The 23,172-nt window shown below is 30.7% G+C and overlaps 3 protein-coding genes across 3 annotated transcripts; all 3 read left to right on the forward strand.

The window, feature by feature from the left end:
- Window positions 1–1,761: 1,761 nt before the first annotated feature.
- On the forward strand, window positions 1,762–6,980 carry LOC124932128 (importin subunit alpha-4-like). The gene is made up of 10 exons (XM_047472732.1): window positions 1,762–2,071; window positions 2,406–2,502; window positions 2,582–2,673; window positions 2,773–2,904; window positions 3,336–3,521; window positions 3,624–3,787; window positions 3,962–4,040; window positions 4,947–5,075; window positions 5,610–5,737; window positions 6,313–6,980. The coding sequence occupies exons 1-10, from the start codon at window positions 1,853–1,855 to the stop codon at window positions 6,695–6,697; spliced, it is 1,611 nt and encodes a 536-aa protein (XP_047328688.1). The 5' UTR covers window positions 1,762–1,852; the 3' UTR covers window positions 6,698–6,980.
- Window positions 6,981–12,294: 5,314 nt separating this feature from the next.
- On the forward strand, window positions 12,295–13,138 carry LOC124931583. The gene has a single exon (XM_047472086.1). It carries the CDS (start codon window positions 12,385–12,387, stop codon window positions 12,946–12,948), a length of 564 nt encoding a protein of 187 aa, XP_047328042.1. The 5' UTR covers window positions 12,295–12,384; the 3' UTR covers window positions 12,949–13,138.
- A 5,805-nt stretch (window positions 13,139–18,943) lies between these two features.
- On the forward strand, window positions 18,944–22,920 carry LOC124931503 (factor of DNA methylation 1-like). Its single transcript, XM_047471982.1, has 7 exons — window positions 18,944–19,015; window positions 19,413–20,297; window positions 21,442–21,623; window positions 21,777–21,866; window positions 21,948–22,235; window positions 22,332–22,547; window positions 22,626–22,920. Exons 2-7 carry the CDS (start codon window positions 19,421–19,423, stop codon window positions 22,857–22,859), a joined length of 1,887 nt encoding a protein of 628 aa, XP_047327938.1. The 5' UTR covers window positions 18,944–19,015; window positions 19,413–19,420; the 3' UTR covers window positions 22,860–22,920.
- Window positions 22,921–23,172: the final 252 nt, after the last annotated feature.

The raw sequence follows: 23,172 nt of genomic DNA on the forward strand, positions 1-23,172 counted from the left end.
TCGGAATGTCCGATGTGGGTGGGGTTTAAGTCTTCCAACCCTATATTGATAGTCTTCTTGAGTGTTCTTGAGAGATGAACCAAAACCTTATTGTCGGATGAGAGAAACAAATAGGTAGACTATCTATATGGGTTGGGTATATGGTTTGGGGACCTAGCCCTAATATACCCATTTATTATTCGGCCCATCAACGTAATAATAAATTATATTTATGTTTTTACACCAATACTCTCCATATTTATTATAGATGTCTAAATAAGCCCCATAATCTTTATACTTTAATATATCACTTTAATTGGACTTTAATCTTTTAATATGATAACAACTAACCTACAATTATAAATAATATATTATAAATAATATATGTACCCAAATTTTGAAAATAATTCCAACATTAGATTCATCGTTGCCGTCACCACCGGACGGCGATTTCATAGTATAATCGTTACGAGACGACCTACCTGCAGAAGCCAACCAAACGCAGGCACTAGTAGCATCGTTGTAATTCCAATAAGACGATGAGAAAGGCGCTTGAGTCCAGTTCGTCTTCATGAGGCCGCCTCGAGTGGCCCAATTGTCATCGTTCCGTAAATTGGAGTAAATCGTCATTGGTTGGCTCTTCAGGTAATAACCGCGTTCTTGAATCCTAATCAGTGTTTCGCCTACTGAAAATATGATGCGTCTAGGATTCTAGAGGATCCATACATTCTTCACACAAATGTGTTCAGTCAAGGAAAAGGAAACAGAGCAACAATTCTACCTTGGTTCGATCCTAAGAACTCGAAAAAAAATTGTCCCACGTCGATCCAGGCGACATTGAATCAAACCGTATTAGTTACAGTTCAAGAAATGATTAACATTAATGATTAATGATGAAGATTGATGGTGTACCGTTAATAGATAAGTAGGGAAATTAATAAGAAGTAAAATGATGATATAAGCTAAAGGTAAAAATATAAAAAAAAATAGGTCCGAGTATTTAACGTGGGACACAGAATTGATGTCCCTCTCGTTACTCTGTAACTGTATATTTTGAGATCACAAAATAGATAAAACATTGTCATTTTTTTAACACGAAAATGTTGTTCCATTCTGAGATAGCAATTCCAAGCTCTGTTCAGATGAGTAATAAAAAAAATAAAGAAACACCCTCCAATACTAAAAAATCAGAAAATGACACAAAATAAATAGAGGTGAATGGGGGTAAATTAGCTCAAAACCAATTATTCAACCCAACCACTTTTGATAAGCTTTAAAAATAATATCTTTTTGATAATATATCAAATAAGTTTGTGCAATGTAGTGAGTTTTTAATACTAGATTTTTTTCTCAATCAAAATAAATATTTAGCTAAAATATATAATTTAAAAAGTTATGCATATGTATTTTATATATGGTTCAAATGAGTTTATGTAATCCCCTTTTCTAGTTTACCTACAACAAAGATGTATATTCACAGTCTTTCTGAGGGTCTGGGTCGAGTCGAGTCGGTTAGATAACAAATTCTGCGTCTAATTAGATGGTTAAGTGTGTTTGCGAACTATTTGCTTAATCTGCAAAGTTTAATCGCATTCTAAAGAAGAATAGAAACTCGGCGTAAAAAAAAAAAAAAAAAAAACTATGTAATCATAATTATAACTTTTTATAAAATATTATTTTGTGATGAGAATTTGATGGCCAATTTGAGCTTTTTTTTTTTATTAATAAAAAAAATAATGAAAAAGAAAAGGAGCTTCTGGCCGACTGATTTGAGGTTTTTGTTCCTTTTGAATCACTAAACTCCTCTTCCTCCATCAAGACACAATTTGTCGAGAGAACATATTGAAGGAGAGAAAGCGCAGCAAAATCAACAATGTCCTTGCGGCCCAATTCTCGTACCGAGGTTCGGAAGAAGTCTTACAAAGTAGGAGTCGATGCCGATGAAGCGCGGCGTCGGAGGGAGGATAATCTGGTCGAGATCAGGAAGAACAAACGCGAAGACAATCTTCTCAAGAAACGTAGAGATGGGATGCTTCCTAATTCTCATCAGTTTCCCGATGCTTCTCACACTGCTGCTCTCACCGTGAAGAGGGTAATTCTTCGTTTTTTCTCTTCTTTATTTACTTTTAGGTTGTCATATTACGATGGGAGATTAAACGTGGGTAATCGAGTGGGTATTCTTTTCTGTTGTTATATAGAAACTTGGTGAAGTTGAAATCCATTACTGAATCTGGCAATTGAGCTTTTTTTGTTTAGTTCATATCTTGAACTCTCTTTTTCATATTTACTAGTTTGTAGAGGTTCTTACATCCAAAATTCAATGTATTTAAGGGATTTAGTTAGCTTCTGAATCTTATTTGGTGTATGCTTAATTATGTTGGTGTAATTTCTTGTTCATGTTCTCTCTTTATTCCCATTACTTACAGTTGGAAAGCATCCCTTTGATGGTTGAAGGAGTATGGTCTGAAGATCATACTGCACAAGTTGAAGCCACTACTCAATTCAGAAAACTATTGTCAATTGGTATGGTATCTTATTTTTGTTTCATTGATTCAATCAAGATTCTATTGCAAGAATGGTTGATTATCGATATTCTGTGTAGAACGTAGCCCTCCCATTGACGAGGTGATTAAAGCAGGCGTTATTCCCAAATTTGTGGAGTTCCTTGGGAGGCAAGATTTGCCACAGCTGCAAGTATGTTTCTTTTTGTTTCTCTTTCCAACACATCTGACATGATCCGTTTGAAGAATGAATGGAGGATGGAAACTTTTATATTCCGTTTCATTTTGGCAGTTTGAGGCAGCTTGGGCTTTGACGAATGTGGCATCTGGGACATCAGAGCACACAAGAGTTGTTCTTGAACATGGCGCTGTTCCTATGTTTGTGCAGCTTTTGAGTTCCGCCAGTGATGATGTCCGAGAGCAAGTAAACCCCATAAGTCTCTTGAATAACATCATTTTGGGCGGTTTATTTGAATTAAGTTAAAATCATTTAATTATTTAGATTCAGCTCAAAGTTTAAAAAAAAATCAAGCTAAAAGGTTTGGCTTTATTCAGTAAGCAATGAATGATTTAACTCGGTACTCTAGTAAAAGTGTCCAAAAGAAACCCGAAAATTAACCAAAATAGTCATTATAAGAGCAAAATAAGCTTTCAATGAAATCAACTTACTTATCAAGCACTTAAAATTTAGATGTTTTCATTTGGTTTATTCGGCATTTATTTTTGTAAAACTTTAACCCATTCGGCGCTTAAAATTTAGTATTCAACACTTAATTTCCAGATCCATTTTTAACTTTAAGCTTTTGATTTGATTAGTTCTCATGAAATTCTTCATTATTTCTTTTCATACAACAGGCTATATGGGCATTAGGTAATATTGCGGGTGACTCTCCAAGTTGCAGGGATTTTGTTCTGAGCAATGGCGCACTGATGCCCTTGCTAGTGCAATTAAATGAAAACTCAAAGCTATCGATGCTGAGAAATGCCACATGGACTTTGTCCAATTTTTGTCGTGGAAAGCCTCCCACTCAATTTAACCAGGTTCTAAACAAAAAAAAACTAGAGAAATCAGATAGAGTAGTTAATAAAATTATTTTTGGTATGATTCACAAATGCTACAACTTCTGTTTTGGCTTCTATCAGGTTTCACCTGCATTACCTGTTCTTAGGCAACTCATATACTTGAATGATGAAGAAGTTCTGACAGATGCATGCTGGGCTCTCTCTTACCTTTCTGATGGTCCAAATGAAAGAATTCAAGCTGTAATTGATGCAGGTGTCTGTCAGCGACTTGTGGAACTTTTGGGGTATGTCTCTTGTTTATTCGATCTTTTAATGTGGAAATTGACTTCCTGTTGATGAGTTCTAGAGTTCTGTCTTCAGTTAACTTTTTATTGGAGCCAGTTTCTAACGAGCTTTTCTACTACTATATGACGTCTGAATAGTCTGTTTAAGTAACTAATTTTATTTTTATTTTAAAGCCATCCATCGCCTACAGTTGTTATACCTGCACTAAGGACGATTGGAAATATCGTCACTGGTGATGATGCTCAGACTCAGGTATTGATGACTTCTTTGGATATTTTCCTTTTGGAGGACTTTGATGTGCATTTCGATATTACTAATAAAATCTTGTTCTTCTTCCATAGCCGATGCAACTTTCGTGTTTACTATGGTTTGAATTATCATTTAAAAGATAACAAACAGATTCTTCTTATCTTGCTTCTGGGTTTTTTGTTCTTATTCTTTATAGTCATTTACTTATAAGAAAAAAGGGATATAAATCTACTAAGTTACCTAACCTGATTAAATAGTTGAACCCTACTTGACATGGTAAACTAAGGCCTTGTTTGTTGTGGATTAGTTGTATTCAATCCAAACAATGGAACATCTCATCATCAAATCAATCATTTATTCCGTCAAATCATTCGATTGATTAGCTAAAATACCCTTTACTTTTATTCTTTATAACATTTTAAAATATTAATACTAAAGATATTTTTGTCATTCCATGTTTTTAATCAAACAAGATTTTTTGTCTAAAAAGCGAGATTCGAAGTAACCCCACATAAAACAATGCCTTGGTCGAGAATCTATGCTACGACTATGAGTATAAATCTTATGTCCAGACAAGCATGTTTTCAGTCCTAATATCAGAATTTTTTTTTCCTGTTGAAGCTTCGTTTTTCTATTTGTTGAACTTTATCTTTAATGCAAGAAGTCGTCATATGCCATGTAGGCAATCATACTATAATCTGGCTCATGTTCCGATTCTTGCACTTCTGGCTTTGGCAATATGTTATGTTTTACTTAACTGGAACACATTACCACGTGAAAACCTATGAAACTGCAAATAAATGCTGACATATTCCTTTGTTTCTTCATCTATATATATACATATATATATCCTTTTGTTAACCTCCTCAGTCCTCAAGGAGAAAATGACATGTATTTTTTTGTTTATAGTTTATTATTGACAATCAAGTCCTTCCATTCCTGGCTCAACTACTTATCCAAAATTACAAGAAAAGCATAAAAAAGGAGGCATGTTGGACAATTTCAAATATTACTGCCGGTAATAAAAATCAGATTCAGGTAAGAAAAGTTTCCCAAGTAACTTCATTTATCTTTCTTCTTCTTAGCGGCATATGCTTATGTAAAGTGAAGTATTTCTGGTTTGAGATGCCCTCCATGTGAAAAACATAGCTCGTTTATGGTCAATTTGATTAGTTGCTTTCCAGTCAATTATTCTCGTCTCTTTGCTTCAGCATTTTTCCTGTTTAGTATTTCAATCTGATTGGGATCATGAACATGCATGAACTACTTTTATGTTGTGCTAGTCTCCTCCAGAGAAAAAACAGATCTAAAAAGAAAGTATTTCTTACTTTTTGCTTGCCAATCTTTCTGCATTTTTTGCACATTAGTTATTTGCATGCTACTCGTGATAAGATAAACAACAAAAGAAGATGCTTGCCTGTCAAAACATCCTAACGTGCCAACCCACTTGCATAGTTGAACCGTTATCTGAGGAATTTTATTTTATTTTTGTAATGTTGTTTGTTCATAACAGTTTCTGTAGCAATTCTTAGCCTTCTATAGTTTGTAACAAAAATAAAATTATCGTCACAGGCTGTTATAGATGCCAACGTCATCCAGCCTCTGATAGCCCTTCTTCAGCTTGCTGAATTTGACATCAAGAAGGAAGCAGCATGGGCCGTTTCAAATGCCACTTCTGGAGGATCTAATGATCAGATCAGGTGCCCCCTTCACTCCTAGGCCTCATCTGATGTGGGGTTGTTTTGAAAATAATCTTCTTGTTTTGCATGAACCTATTTGGAAACTGGTATTTTGTTATAATCATGATTCCATTGAAAAATTGCCAAAACTATAACTGTTTTTTAACCTTTTTTGCGATTGTCATAAGATTTTTTCTTAGATCATAATTGTTTAGTTTAAGCACATCCAAGGCAATTCAAGTGGTAAGAGGTTGGGGTCTAAGGTTCGACTCCCACTGAAATCACCTTGATTGATCCTTCTCCATGGAAAAACCTTAGTAAAAAAATATAAAAAATTAAATCATATAATTTTCTGGATCATGATCGAAATTATAATGTGTTTTTTGTTGCTTCATTTGCTATACAAATTATTCTTTATTTCCCTATCCAAGTTATATTGTAGATTTTCCGAATCGTGATTAGATCACGATCCTAATTTTCTAGATCTTTGTGATTTTTGACAAATATAACCAATGTATTTTTTCGTGATTACTATCAACATGGCAAAGATTTATAACAAAAAAGTAATTATTTGGGTCAAATGAATGTCTTAACAGGTACTTAGTCAGCCAGGGTTGCATAAAGCCACTTTGTGATCTACTAGTCTGCCCAGACCCGAGGATTGTGACTGTGTGCCTCGAGGGGCTAGAAAACATTCTAAAAGCGGGTGAATCCGATAAAGAGGCAGGTATGAACGATGGGATAAATTTATATGCCCAGACAGTTGACGAATGCGATGGGCTTGAGAAAATCGAGAGCCTTCAGACTCACGACAACAATGAGATCTACGAAAAAGCTGTGAAGATTCTCGAAAGATATTGGGCAGAAGATGAGGACGAAGCAGAAGGTGGCTTTCAGGCTAACATGGATCCTAACCAGCTTTCTTTCTGTTTACCAAACAGTGTGCCCAATGTGCCTTCTGGTGGGTTCAATTTTGGTTAGAATCGGGATTTCTGTTTTGCGTGTTTTCCTCTGCTCGAATATGCCTCGTTCAAGTTTGGTTACTTTTTTTTTTGTTTGATTTACTTGGTAGTTTGTTTGTTTGTTTGCTTGCATGAGTTTCACCTTCTTGGCATATAGGATTGAATCTTACAGCATGGAGTTTATGACAATGCTCTCTATAAGGGTTTATTTTGATTTGTTTTCTTTATTATCATTTGTATTGCAAATAGCACTCAAAAGGAATGTCATAAATTTTATTGTTATTTTTTGCATTAAGATGTCATTATTGAGTTGTTTTACTATAATGATTAATTCTCTCGTTTTGGGATTATGTTATTTGGGTTATGCAAAAAAAAAAAAAATAGGCTGAATTGTTTAAAAGGGTTTACCATTATTATAAATATATAAATAAATAAAGCAATTTATCATTATTAAATATGTATATAAAGTATATATTTATTTTTATTTTTGAAATAGGTTCAAACTTTTATTAAAAAAATGCAGCGGGAGGTAAAAAAACAAAATTCTCATCTCGTACAAGTTCCTCTTTTTTGAATTGAAACGAACGTGTGTAACATAAGTCCTTTAAGACGCTCGTATTCATAACTTTTCGCTTCGAAAATTTTTCTATTTTTTTCTTTCCAGATTGTTCACCACATGATAAGAGGAATTGGTTTTCAATCGTCCGTGATTATGTTGTTATAAATAATTCAATTAATTTAATCTAGAAATCAACGACTTTTGATTGTGTATCTCATTGAAATTGAAGAAGTTTCTGCAGAAGAGCCAACATACTCTTGGCAATGTCAAAATGTTGAAGAATGTGATTAATGAATTCTTCACTCTTTAAACAAATGTTACATCTGTTAGCGAGATAAAATTCTTTCTTTTTCAATTTGTTAGTTGTTAAGATTCCTCCATTAATATAGTATATATATTAATTTAACATGTTAGATATTATTCACTTCAATTTAAGAGACAATTGAACTTATAACTAACATTTATCTTATTTAAAAATTAAATTAAATTTTATTTAAAAATGTGACTAAAAGAAATCAAATTTTATTTAGAAGCACCTCTAAAATTAGGTTTGGTTAAAAATTGGTATAAAAAGATATATGGAAATAAAATTTTAATTTAAATATATTGCTTATTTTATGGATTATTTTTTTCAGTTATAAAAATATTGAATCAAGACAATTAAACGTAAAATAAACTAAAAAAACATTTAATTATCAAAATAAAAAAATAAAAAATAAAAAATAAAAATAAAAAATCCTAAAAAATCAAGATCAAACAAGCCTACGTATTTAAATTGTTTTAAAAAGAATAAAAATTTACTAAAATTTGTAAAAGGGTCTGAATTTTGTTCTTTGACTAAATTAGTTGGATTTATGGCTACGATTTTGAAGTTTCCAAAATGTCAATATCATCAATAAAAAAAAATGTGATTTTTTATTTATTTAAATTAATTATTAATGAAATTGATTTTGTTAATATTATTATTAAATTTCTTTTTTTATGTAAAAAACTTATTTGTCCACAAACAAACATAATTATATTCCCTTTTAACTTAAAAAATTTTTAAGATGAAAATGAACTCAATCTAAATATTTTTTTTATATTAACTTTTACTTAATAATATAACTAAAAATAATTACTCCTTTATATAAGTGATCAAATGTTTTAAGTAAATATTTTATTCTTAATAATTTTTCAATAAATTTAAAATGGGACTTAACAATATTTCAAAAGACCCTTTATTTAGTTAACACAATTTTAACTTAACCTCAATTTTCTTAATTAAGAATATATTAAAAAAATTATTATTATGATGCCATGCCATTTTTTTTTCTCTTTTTCTCTTTTTCATTTTGTTAATTATGTTTGTAACTCTATTTGATTTATATATTTTTTTTCTAAGAATATTTGATAATAATTTACAACTTACAATACTAAACTCATAAATAAGCCCTTTTAAGTATTTATTAACTTTCAAATTTTCTTTAAACTATTATTTTTTACATATAAGCCTTAAACTACCAATTTATTTTTATAATGATAAATTTTAATTGATAATCTTAAACCATATTTTTTGGCTTAGATTTTTAGTTACATGTGACATTTTTTTCTAGTCAAATTTTTATCAAAAATTGAGTTTTTATTTTCTTATAAATATTTGTGTGATAAAAAAAAATATGATTTCCACAATAAAATATTTTTCACGATTTAGAGTTTAAATAAAAAAAGAAAAAATAATTACTAGAAAATAGTTCATATCAAAACAGTTTCAAATATAATATCTTATTTTTAAAATAAAAAATAGTATAAAAGTGAATTTTAAAATAAAGAATACTTTAAAGTTTGTGTATGTTTCTCTTTAATTACAAAATTAATAAAAATAAATACATTTTTCGCATTATTTACTTCCGCTCTCCTCTTCATCTCTTCTCATTTTGAGGACCATCTCTAGTTACAAAATATATTATATATATATATTAATCTAGTTATTATTCTTGTAACAAAATAATCCAAATAAAATCTAAGATTAATTTTATAAATTAATGATATCATAAAAATTAAATGTACCATAAAAACATATATAGAGTGTTATGACATGTGTAGTCATAACTCATAACCAAACACAATACCACAAACAACATATGATTAGTGTGTAAACAAACTTACAATACAATCCCATATAAATAATTCAAACCCATTGTCATAGAAAATAAAGAAAACAACCAATTTTGTTTAGCCGAGGTCAACACAGATCTTGAAACCTTGACTTATGCATCCTATGGTTACAATGTAAAGTTTATGAGCTTTCATAATACAATAATACTTGTTTTTATTAATCTAATTTGTTTTAGTACACCAATAAAAATAAATAAACATATCAAGTAAAGACATTTATTATTTAGTTAGTTGTTGATAGTGCAATTAAAATTCATGGTTGATGGTGAGACAGATGATACATATTAACATTCACCAGACAACATTGAAAGCTCATAAAAGAATGGTAGCTGGCTGGGCCTAAATGTGAATATAGCCATCAATCAAATGTTCACTACCAAACTTATACCAAAATCCATCAATCTTATTCTTCATACATTAATTTCCATTCATTTTAAATCATTTTTTTGTGATTAGCTGATTTATCATTCAAACCCACATCCACATTCAAGTTTCAACCATAAGATAATCTAATTTTCTTATGGACAGTTGGGTATTTTATTTAATGTGTTCATTCAAATATAGAGATATAAATGGAGGAGATCCCAATGTATATGGTTGTGTATTTAATGGGTAGAGTAATGCATCTAACCATTACTAATGTTTGAAACCACAAATTCTCTTATAAAGAATAGAATTAATTTATACATCTCCTCAAAGTACCTTAATTTGACTTTGAGCCTATATAGGCTATAAATGTATATCCATATGCAAAATGAGTGTACCTACAATTTTTACAAAGTGTGGTCCAATATTACTTTTAAATGTCACGTTTTTTATGGTACAAATCATTACACTATTTATTGTAAATTACATGAATTATACATTATGCACTCAAACCCTATAAAATGAATCATCTTGCTAATGATGTTTCAATTTTAACTTAGAGGTTCATCATAAGAATAAAAAATTGTAGTGTACCGACAAATATATATGAAAAAAAAAAGTAATATTACAAACTTAAAGTTGTAATAGTTCCTTTTTTGTCACCATGTCATAATAATTGTTATGGTTATTAACTTATTGGTTGTAACATCTACCTACTTTCTATCACCATTAATACCCTCAACTAAAAATATTTAATACTATCACATATTCACATCCTTCCCAATTAGCACCTAACCTTTCCTTAAATTACCTAATCTGCCACTACTTAGGTAATCAATTTTCTTATAAGTGCTCAATACTAAAATATGACCGAAAAAAACAAAATAAAAAAAAGTAATGTAAGTTGATTTTGAAGAGATATTTTTTTATATATATATAAAAAGATTTAAAGAATATTAATATATAATAATAATAATTTAAAAAATATATATATATTTTAGTGTTTTAGTTAATGAATTGATTAATATGATTGATGAGAGAGTTGATAAAGTAATATTTATGGGAGTCTAAGATGCCTACTAAAATCTCATTTTTTGGTTGGAGTGTTATTCACGGCGGAATTCTCACTGACCATAGATGTATAAAAAAATGCATGATTATTGTGAGTCGTTGTCGTATGTGCTATAAAAAGGTTGAGACAACTTCTAATCTACTTTTACATTGTCACGTTGCAAATATATATGAAGTCTTTTGTGGAATTTGACTGGAATACAATGGGTTATGCCGAAAACTGTTAGTGGTTATTGAGAGGCATGAATTGGGACGACTAAAAATGTGAGACTTAGAAGATTGGTCTTTATTCCTATAATTTTCTGGTGGATTATCTAGTTGAAAAGAAATCGGAGAACTTTCAACAACGAAAGTAGACCGTTAAGGATTATTCACAATGTCATTATCATGACGATGTCGGAAATTAGATCAGGAAAACCAGTGAATTCGTGTGCAGATCTTATTACCCTTTTTGAAGATTTTCAAGTCAATTAATTATTCTAATGTAATCAATTTATACCTAATTTGTTTTTCATGTCATGCTTTGGATTCATTGCAAGTTATTTAGATATTTAAGTAAATTAATAAAAGAAGATTATTTAATAACTTCTAGTTATATGGTTTCAATTTCTAAAATTATTGTTTTAATATTTGGGTATAATTAGAAACGGCATGGGTGGTATTATACAAGATATACTAATATTGTCAGATATTTTGTTACTATATATAAAGATTTTATTGTGATTTCATCAAATTCTTGAAAATTTGTTTGGCATTTAACCTAATATTCAGTTAGTGATCATCAAGAAGAAAACTAACTTATGACCTATGACATTTTGTTTTTTGAGAAGCAAAGTGAGCTTGATGATGAATGATAGTTGGTATATTTTTCTCAAAATGTTTCTAAATATCAATTTATATAGTTTGTCTATTTTTTTTATTATTATTGAAAAACACATTATATAAAACCGAGTTAATAAATTCAATTTCTTTAAAGATGAGTTGTGCAAAAATTCAACTTAGAATAATGATTTGTTTGCATTTTATTTTTATAAAATATTAAAGGAGAAAAATAAAAAATGTAAGAATTATAAAATTGTAATTAAAGGGATCACAACTTATATAAAACAAAAAATAATAATTCCATCCACCCTCTAAATAATCAAATCCCTCAATACATTCTAAGACATTCTCTATTCTTTAAAAAATATATATTTTATTATTATATATTAATATATTTTATTTTTGTTTACTAAATATAATAATTTTCTCAAAATCCAATGGATTACCAAACAAATAAAAAGAAATAATTTGTGGACAATTTAATTTTTATTTACAAACATAAAAAGTTGAATTCAAATTTCAAACACATGAATTTAAGGTTGGATGGTAATATACACAAAAACAAGGGGCAATAATAAAAGAACCAATCCATCTTCTTTGTCTACACAATCCAATCCACTATATAATAACAACATAAACCCTAAAATGAATCCACAATCACAAAACCATAATACAGAGAAGAGAAGATCAATACTCAACCCAACTTATTATCAAACATTTCTCGATCAATCATGTCTTCCACTATCATCACCGACGAAATCAGATCCAAAGCAGATGAATTCTACCAAGGCCACGAAAAATGTTCAGAGAAATCAAAGTTCTTACTCAATGAAGTTGGCTTACCCACTGGTCTTCTTCCTCTTAAAGACATGATTGAATGTGGTTACATTAAAGAAACGGGTTTCGTTTGGATGAAACAGAAGAAGAAAATCGAACATAAGTTTGAAAAGATTGGAAAACTTGTTAGTTATTCTGAATTAATCACTGCCCAGATCGAACAAAACAAGATCAAGAAACTTACTGGTGTTAAAGCTAAGGAACTTCTTCTCTGGATTACGATTAATGAAATTTGCCTTGAAGTTCCGTCCACCGGAAAACTCAAGTTTCAGACTCCGGCTGGACTTTTCCGGCTGTTTCCAGTTTCTGCTTTTGAGGAGATTGTGGGAGAGAAGAAGGATGCGGTGATTACTCAGGAAGAGGAGAAAGAGAAGGAGGAGGAGGCTGAGAAGAAAGTTGTCGCCGGCGCCGGCGCCGGAGCTGCTACGGTTGTTTCTGTGGAAGTGAAGGAAGCTTGATTGATTAAGAGGATTAATTAATAATAATAATTGTTTGGTTGTTCTAATTAATTATGTTACTTTTTTCTGGGTAAAAGAGGAGCATCATTACATGTTTTGGTTAAGGACTTATATCCTTAAGATGTAACGGATTTATTATAAGTGACTCCTTATAAATAAAATATTGAAACAAATCAATTAAAATGGCTAATTAATTTAATTTAAGTAATTTTAAATTAGTTCAATTATAATTTTAAGATTTTACTAATAATATATAATTAATATATATATATATATTTTTTTTTTTTTTGGGTTAATCTATGAATTTTTATGGGATTAGTTAGTTGAGCACTTGCCAATTGGCATGCGTATGCGTCTGTCCCTGCCAATTGAAGTTGTCAGATCCATCTTAGAAGGAAATTCTCAGTCGATTATTGACTTTCTCCTACTCTAATAAACAAGATTTATTCTTTTCTACTGTCGATCGAGGAAAGGTTTAGAATAAATGTTTTTACCAGTAATGTCGAATAAAAAGAACGTATTGTGCCTTCTCCGGGGCCAGTCATTCTTAACATCTTCAATTTTTTATAATAAATGTCTGTCTTTTTATTTTACAATTTTAATGTGATTTTTAAATTTATTATTAAATAGTTGCACATAAAATATTACAAAATTAGAATGGTTTAAACCTAATAAAAATAAATAATGACATAAATTTTTTTTATGAAAAAAAATCAAAAAAAAAAAAGAAAAAGAAAGAAAGAGAAGCAGGGACGGATACCAAAAGATTATAGCACAATATTTTTTTTAAGAGAGCGATGAGCTCCTAATCAATTTCACGGGCTTTTAAGAGAACGAATCTTAAAAAGTGTTAAAATAACGAAGTTATTGATAGGAATGACAACAGCCCAACGAATATCTTACGAACAGGCTAGTGAAGTGTCAATCTCCAAACTCGGTTTTCATTTTATTATCCGACTCTGACGAGTATCTATATTTCTATTTTCATTCTCGATTTATCGGGTACCCTATTCGATTAAATACTTACAAGATTGTAGAAAGATGGTAGAGTTTGAAGAAAGAAAAAACATAATTTATTTAAATAAGAAAATAATTTTAAAATTAATAATATTAAAATATTAAAAAAACTAAAAAAAAAAATACTTTCATTGAGTTATAGAGGTTGAAAAATAGAGTTAACTAAAAGTCAAAAAATTAATATAAAAAATAAAAATAAAAATAACATTTTATTATTAAAAGAAAGTTAAAGAGTAATGAAAAAAAGAAATAACTCTTTTTAAAAATATTAAACATAAAGTTGGAATAAAATGTGAATAACAGTAAAAAGAAATTATGAATTTAAAATATATATTTTTTTTATTGATGTGACATTTAAAAGGTTATATTAAATTTTAATAAAAAAATATTTTATTTTTAATATTAATATAGTTGGTAATGGATTTAGGATTCACACCTTCTATATTTTCAACTCGTATTTGATCGAATATTTTTTTTCCTTCCTATGTTCGATCGTAAATTCGATTTAAAATACCTAAACTCGACAATTAAGTGCCAATTTTTATCCCTAGTTATATATGATATGCAAAAGTGGCTTCTTAGAAAGAATACGAGGATCCATGTATGTAAAAGAATAAAAATATTTTATATGTTTCTCATCTCACCTAATTATGGTATCTTAATTGTATATAAATAATAAGTTTTATGAATAATTTATAAAAAAAAATACACTTAAAAGGTGTATTTGATTAAATAAAGATGAGAAAAGAAATGAGATTAATAAATATGAAGAATATGAATTGAATATAAAAGATTGAAGTGTGTTAATTATTACTATTACACTTTAAATTGTAATGTTAATTAATTTTAATTATGATTTTTTAATATTATTTATTCATTTTTCATTCTTTTAATATCTGTACTGTAATAATAAAATCTTATCATGATAATGCATAATAACATACATATATAAGAAGCTATTTTTTTTCCATTTTTCTGGCCTGTTCCACATACGAAAATAATATAATTTTGACAAATATTAGAGAAAACATCAAAATGATGTCGTTTAGATTATGGAAAAGTAAATGGTATGTTGAGTTGTGAAACCTACACTTATAATAAACTCTACAATTGTTAATTAGAGTTACTAGGTTTGTATTTGAGTTTAGGCTTGGGTCTGACCAGAGTTATTTATATTTTATTACATGAATGTTTACCCTATAAATATGTTATTACTAAGAGTTTACATGTTAAGACATAAATCTAGAGAGATAAAGTGTGAGACAAAAAAAATTATGTATTCCTTCTTCTTCATAATGAAATATGGTGGCTGCTGAAATGGATGTAGCTCAATTTGAGGGAACTACTATAAATATGTGTCTTCTTATGTTTTTCTTTATTGAGAACTTTTACACACCGTTTCAAATAAGTCGGATTTGAGAGATACAAATCATAACAATTGGTATTAAAGCAGCTATGCTAGATCTGAACAATGGAAACAATGACAAGCGAGAAAAGTATAGGATATGAGATTGGAATATTCGATTGGACAAATTATGTCTTCTAGGGGATGCAGATTGAAAATTATCTTTATGAAAAGAAGCTTTATGTTCCTTTGAGTGAGAAATCAGAGACGATGAATGAAGTTGAATAGAAACTTCTTGTTAGACATGTATTGGGAGTTGTCTGATTGACGCTAGCCAAGATGGTTGCTCACAATGTAGCAAATGAGAATACCACAATGGGTCTGATGAAAACTCATTCTGATATGTATGAGAAACCATCTACTAACAACAATGTACACTTAATGAAAAGACTCTTTTACTTAAGAATGGTTGATGGTACTTCTGTCATTACACATTTGAATGAATTCAATACACTTGTGAATCAATTGTTATTTGTTGAGATTGATTTTGAGGATGAAGTTAGTGCCCTGATTTTGTTAGCATCTTTACCAAATAGCCGGGGAACCTATGATGAAAGCAATTAGTAATTCAGTTGGAAATGCTAAACTGAAATTTGTTGAAGTTAGAGATCGTATTCTTGTTGAAAAGGTTCGTAAAATTGATTCTAGAGAAATGTCAAAGATTATACTCTAAATGTGGAAAACATGAACAGAAGTAATGATAGAAATTTCAACTAAGGTAAGAGTTGATCTATGTCGAGGAACGGAAGGAGTTAGTTCAAGTCTGGGCGAACATTTGAGTGTTGGAATTGTGCTAAACAGGGTCATTTGAAGAGGAACTACAAAGCACCGAAGAGAAACGGTGATAATAAAAATGATGTAGCCAACGTTGTTACATAAACGTTACTGATGCGTTACTTATGTATGCTGGTAGCCCGATAGATTTATGGGATTTGGACTCGGTCGCGTCTTTCCACACCACTGCCCACAAAGAATTATGTGACTGGAAACTGTGGGAAAGTTTATCTCGCAGATGGTGAACCACTAGATATTATTGGCATGTGGGACATCAAATTAAAGATGGAAAATAGTTCTGTTTGGAAGATTAATAAGGTGAGACACATTCCAGGTTTAATGCGCAATCTGATTTCTGTTACACAACTTAATGAAGAAGGTCACAATTTCAGTTGTGGGAATGGTGCATGGAATGTGACTAAAGGAGCAATAATTGTTTCTCGAGGTCACAAAACTGGAACGTTATACACGACTTCAACTTACAAAGAAACAATTACTATTGTAGTTGATGACTCGAAGAATAGTGAGTTGTGGCATTGTAGGTTGAGCCATATGAGCGAAAAAAGGATAATTTTTTTTTAAGAATGGACAGATTTCAGACTGAAGTCTGTTGAACATCGATTATGTGAAAACTACATTCTTGGAAAATAGAAACGGGTGAGTTTCTTAAAAATTGGAAGGAGCTCAAGAAAGAAATGCTAGAGTTGGTACACACTGATGTGTGGGGACCTGCACCTGTTTCTTCTATTGGTGGATCATATTACTATGTGACTTTTATAGATGATTCGACAAGAAAAATATGAGTTTACTTTATTAAGCACAAGTCTGAAGTATTTTTGTTATTTTCAAGAAGTGAAAGACTTTGGCTGAAAATGAAATAAACTAGAAGGTTAAGTGCTTGAGATCCGGCAATGGAGGCGAGTACATCAGTTCAGATTTCAGAGAATATTGTGCTATAAATGGGATTAGTATGGTGAAGACTATTCCACAAACATCTCAAGAGAATGAAGTAACTGAATAGATGAATCAAACATTGAACGAGCGTACTAGAAGCATGAGATTGCATGCTAGGCTGCCTAAAACCTTCTGGATAGAAGCTATCAACATTGTTGCCTACTTGATAAACAGGGGACGCTCTGTTCCTCTTGAATTCAGAATTCCTGAAGAAGTCTGGAGTAATAAAAAGGTAAACCTTTCTTATTTAAAAGTGTTTGGTTGTTTATCATATGTTCATATTGATGAATGTGATAGGAGCAAGTTTGATCCAAAGTCTAATAAATATTTTTTCATTGATTATGGTGATATCGAGTTTGATTATCATTTATGGGATAATCAAAATCGGAAGATCACTCGTAGTAGAAATGTTATCTTGAATGAACAAATTCTCTACAAAGATTGTGTTAGGAGGACATTATATAGTGATTCCAAGTTTGAAGAGTCTGGTACGATCGATTTGAGAGAATTTTCAGTTGAATATATACCGACTGTCGAAGAAGACCAATGTGTTGTTGAAGATGAAATCGTTGAGAACGTGGCCCTAGAGGAAAATATAAAACATCGGTTATACAGTTGAGAAGATCGTCAAGGAATCGAAACCAATCGAGAGGTGGTCTCTATCTCTGAACTATATCTTGTTGACAATTATAGGTGAACCTGAATGCTATGAGTAAACAATACAATCTGATGAATCACTTAAGTGGGAGTCTACATAATAGAAAAAATTTTACCAACGAACTAACAAACCAGAGTGACCAAATCCATTATATACATAAAAAAGTAAAAACAAAGAAACACATGCCACATAACTTCACAAACTAAAAGCAGAGAAAATTTACCAGCTAGGTTACAAAGCGATTTGTGTTGTGCTCGCATCCGGTGGTAGAAATACGGGGATAAATGATCAGCTAAAGAAAAGAATTAGAGTTTAAGAGAAAAAAGAATTAGAGTTTAAGAAAGTAAACTAAGGAAATTGGAGGAGTTAGAGGAATTGAAAATTTCAGCTTTAAAAAGTACGAGAAGATGGCCAAGGCATAGTTTGATGGAGTGAAGAAGATGAATAAAAACAATATCATACCCCAAATTAGAGAGGATTGAGCGAATTCTTAGTATAAGTTAATCATTTTAGTATTCATTAATTATATATATAATTTTAAGAAGAATCACATATTATTCCCCTTTTATTACCTAATACAAAACCATCAAACGAGGGTTACACAAGTTTTCTATCCTAACTCTATTTAGGTTGAATAGAATATGTAGGACCATTTTTCCTCTATGCTAACTAATACTTAAAAAAAACTTCAAATTATTTTTTTTAATATATATGAATAAAATAAAAAATAATAATTTAAAATAAAGGATATTTTAGTATTTTAGTTAATAAAATGAGTGATGTGATTGTTGAGAAGTGGTTGATTTGAAAATTAATTTTTGATGAGTTTTTTAAAAAACCCAAAGAAAACAAGGCCATAATATTTTGTAAGTTTTAATTTTTTTTATAATAATTTGATTTTTCAATATATTAATTAAACTATTTGTTATAGCTATTTATAATTACACAAATATAAAAACAAACATTATTTAATATTTTTGAGAAAGAATAGATTGACACGTGCCGAAATTGGACTATTCAGGATAAATATTAGTTTAAACAAGTTTAATGTCAAATATTATTAAAATAAAATATAGAGTAAAAAATGTACAAATAATTATAATTATAGGACAAATTTGAAATTTATTCCTATAAGGAAATGGAGACAAACAAGGTTTTATTTTAGCTCGGAAAAAGAAAGTTTTGTCTGAACGATTCCCTGCACGTTTTTTCCGTCGATATAGATTCCCTGTACAATTTTCCGGCGATATAGATTTCCGGTACTGAAGTTTCCGATCATTACTCTCTCCGTTTTCTCCTTATACACGATTATGCAAATAGGCTCTGTTATTTTGCGTATTCACAAACGATTGTAGGTTGATTTGCTTAAGTCATTGTTGTGAGGATTTCCCTTTTACTGTTTACTTCAGTTTCGTTTCTTAGTTGATAACTTGTTTAATACACTTATGAAGGAATTTGGGTATTTCTTTCTGAACAAAAGTTGTCCATGCAAAGCGAAAGCGAAAACTTTACTCTGTTTTTGTTCAGTTGTTGTAAAAGAACATACATGCAATTGCAAACTAAGGTTTTGTCTAGTAGGGTAGTAGTTAAATTGATATATTGTGAATGGGTACTGGGTTTTTTTCATTTCTTGTATTTATGTTTTGGTTGTTTCAGAGAAGAAGATGGACAGTAGTTCAAATGAAGAGTCTGATTTTAGCGATTCAGATATTAATGAATACACAGAGAAACCATATGAAGGACTGAGATCTGGTGAACTTAAGGTTAAGCATGTGAATGGATTCCTCAGGTGCCCATTTTGTACAGGAAAGAAGAAACAGGATTACAAATATAAAGATCTGATGCAACATGCATCTGGAGTTGGTGTAGGTTCAAAAAGTAGAAGTGCTAAACAGAAGGCAAATCATCTTGCACTTGCAAAGTATTTGCAAATAGACTTAGCCCATGAAGCAGAGGAAAAGCCGAGACGAGTTGAGAAACCTGAGAAGGATGAACTATATTATTGGCCTTGGAGTGGAATAGTAATGAATATTTCAAGTGAACCAAAAACTGGAACAGATAGCAGTGACTATTGGGTAAATTTGTTCTCTAAGTACAAGCCTGTAAATGTTCAGATCTTTTGGGATGAAAACCATGTAAAGGGCCAAGCTGTTGTAACCTTTGATAACGATTGGGTTGGTTACAGGAACGCTATGGAGTTTGAGAAGTCCTTTGAGGCTTATCGTCGTAGTAAGAATGAGTGGAAAGATGATGAAGATGTTTTGGGATCAAATATCTATGGGTGGGTTGCACGTGCAGATGATTACAACTCCCAAGGTCAGATTGGAGATTACCTTCGTAAAAAGGGCGAGTTGAAAACTGTATCTGTCGTTGTGCAAGATGAATCTCATGGTAGACTGCTGATGGTTGAGAATCTTGCCATGGAGATTGAGGTTAAAAATGAATATATCAATCAATTGGAGATGAAGTATGAACTGTCTACACTGTGTGTGAATAGAATGCTCGAGGAAAAAGATAGATTGCATCTTGCTTTCACTGAAGGTTCTTTTCCTCCACTTGCAAATTTGTTTTGTCAAAATTGCATTCTTATTTTTATAGCCCATTTCATGTTTCAAGTTGCATGTACTTCCTCCAATTGTGTGAATATTTGGATAAGTAGTTGTTCATTGTTAGTAAGAATATAATGTGCTCTCTTTCCCTTTTGGACATCATCTCAATGTCTATTATGTACCAATCTTTTCTATGAAGTGGCTTAGTAGTTTGATTGCATAAATTACCCCAAGCCAATGTATTTTTGTCATAATTGTACTCTTATTCTTATAGCCCATTTCATTGTTTCAGTTTAACGCTCTTCTATTTGTGTGAATATTTGGATAAGTAGTAATGCATTGTTAGTAAGAATATAATGACATATTATGTACCAATATTTTTTATGAAGTGGTTTAGTAAATTTGATTGCATATATTTGACAAATCTTTATAAATGTCAATAATTGTACAATCATATTTACCTTTTAAGTTTACCTTGTTTAGAGAATAGAATCATTTTGTTATCCTTATGATCATTGATGACATGCAAATTATCGTCTTATAGAAACAAAGAAGATAAAAGCACCTTGCACAAGAGCATGCACAAGGGTTTTTTTAGATGAACAGGAGAATATTTGGAATAGTTGTGCATTGTTAGTAAGAATATAACATGCTTTCTTTCCCATTGTAGTCTGCAGGGAATATTGTGGACTTGATCGATGAACTGATACAAAAATAGCATAACTCCTACCAAATTACCAATCACATGTGTTCTTGGTTTGAAATTATTTATTGTATTTTTCTTTCCTTCTCCATATTCTAAATTGAACCCTGATATTACAAAAGGGAATGGCTCGAATGGGCTTGTACAATCAGGCCCAGTTTGGTAGTTGGGAGTTCTTTATCTACTAGGGTCAATTTTTTATCATTCATTAATAAAATTGCTCTAATGGGTTTGCTTTCTTTCCCTTTTGGATATCATCTCGATGTCTCAATCTACTTTTTGTTTCCGATGAAAAGAGATATTATTGTAGATTATGGAATGATTTAGTAATTTGATTGCATGAATTTTCCCCAAGCCAGCCATATAATGTATGGGAAATAGATTTGTGTTCATCTGATGATCATTGATAACATGAAAATTTATTGTCTTGTAGAAACAAAGAAGATGCAGCACCTTTCACAAGAGCATGTGCGTAGGATTTTAGATGAGCAGGAGAAGATGAAACATGAACTGGAAGTTAGGAGGAAGGAACTTGATACATGGAACAGAGAGTTAAACAAACGTGAAGCTTTGACTGATCGCGAAAGACAGAAATTGGATGATGAGAAGCAAGAGGTTCTCTAATGTTGTCACCAACATTTCATCTTTACTGTTGGTTGATATTATTTTATCAATCAAACTGAAAACTATAGTATTGGCTCATGTTTTTCTATCATCACTTTAAAAACTATTGGTCCAGAAATTGATAGTGATGTTGCTTTTTTACAGAATACAACTAAAAACAATTCACTTGAAATGGCATCCTTGGAGCAGAAGAAGTCTGACGAGAATGTCTTGAGATTGGTTGAAGAGCATAAGGTTCATAATTTTATCTGATCACATTTACACATGTTCTTAATTTCTTTTGAGATGTTTTATGAGTTTGATTTGAATATGCAGAAAGAGAAACAGGAGGCATTAGCTAAAATTCTTGTACTGGAAAAACAACTGGATGCCCAACAGATGCTAGAGATGGAAATTGAAGATCTGAAAGGTAAAATGCAGGTGATGACCCATCTTGGAGATGACGATGACGAGGCTTTACAAAAAAAGATCAAAGAGTTGAATGACGAACTGGAACAAAAGCAAAATGAGATGATTGATCTAGAGGACCTAAATCAAACCCTGTTGATCAAAGAAAGAATGAGCAATGACGAAGTACAAGAAGCTCGTAAAGAGTTTATTAAGGTATGAGATCATCTCAATCCTATATGGATTGTGGCTTAAGAAGTAGATTCATTAAAACTTTTGTATTAGATTAAACCTCTTTATTCGTTTGTTCAGGATCTTGAAGAGTCGATGGGTAGTCGTGCTAGTATTGGGATTAAAAGAATGGGAGAGATTGATAGAAAGCCCTTCCAGATTGCTTGCAAAAGAAAATACCCATCTTCAGATGTAGACATTAAAGCCTTAGAGCTATGTTCCTCTTGGCAAGAAAATATGAAAGACCCTGAATGGCATCCCTTTAGGGTCATTATGAATGCAGAAGGAGAACACGAGGTACAAAACATCTTACGCCTTTTATCAAATTCAAACTGAAACACTAATTGTTTGTGTATTTTTGTCTACAAAATTCAGTTAAGTGTTAATGAAGATGATGAAAAACTGAAAAGTCTAAAGCAAGAACTCGGAGTTGAGGTGTACGAAGCAGTTGTCGTAGCGATGAAAGAAATGAATGAATATAATCCTAGTGGCAGTTATGTAGTTTCAGTACTATGGAACTTTAAAGAGAATAGACAAGCTACACTGAAGGAAGTTATCGCGTTTCATATCAAGAATCTGAAAGCGGCTAAGCGCAGAAAGAGGACTTGAAGAAATAAGGTTAGTTTTTGCTGCTGTAACTATGAAAAATTATCTAGTTTTTTTGTTTTTTCTGGATTTTTCAATGAGTTTGATTTACTTTTAACTTTGGAAACATCTTCTTATGAAATCTATATTAATGAAGATGGTACTTTGAGACTGTTGCAGATTGATTTTTTTGAATTTATTGTGGTTAATTGAATAGTACATGTTGGGGTATTTTATTTTCATCAAGAGGCATAAGGCATGAACACTACTTTATATAATTCTTCTTATTTTTTTTCATTGTTTTATAAATTATAAAAAATAACACTAATTTATATAT

Source organism: Impatiens glandulifera, chromosome 3 (assembly GCF_907164915.1).
Source record: "Impatiens glandulifera chromosome 3, dImpGla2.1, whole genome shotgun sequence".
Taxonomy (NCBI): domain Eukaryota; kingdom Viridiplantae; phylum Streptophyta; class Magnoliopsida; order Ericales; family Balsaminaceae; genus Impatiens; species Impatiens glandulifera.

Coding starts and splice junctions, on each gene's coding strand:
- LOC124932128 (XM_047472732.1), top strand. CDS start 1,853: ATGTCCTTGCGGCCCAATTCTCGTACCGAGGTTCGGAAGAAGTCTTAC. Junction 2,674..2,772: donor AAGATTTGCCACAGCTGCAA/GTATGTTTCTTT, acceptor TCATTTTGGCAG/TTTGAGGCAGCTTGGGCTTT. Junction 5,738..6,312: donor GGATCTAATGATCAGATCAG/GTGCCCCCTTCA, acceptor ATGTCTTAACAG/GTACTTAGTCAGCCAGGGTT.
- LOC124931583 (XM_047472086.1), top strand. CDS start 12,385: ATGTCTTCCACTATCATCACCGACGAAATCAGATCCAAAGCAGATGAA.
- LOC124931503 (XM_047471982.1), top strand. CDS start 19,421: ATGGACAGTAGTTCAAATGAAGAGTCTGATTTTAGCGATTCAGATATT. Junction 20,298..21,441: donor GCATCTTGCTTTCACTGAAG/GTTCTTTTCCTC, acceptor ATTGTCTTGTAG/AAACAAAGAAGATGCAGCAC. Junction 22,236..22,331: donor CTCGTAAAGAGTTTATTAAG/GTATGAGATCAT, acceptor TCGTTTGTTCAG/GATCTTGAAGAGTCGATGGG.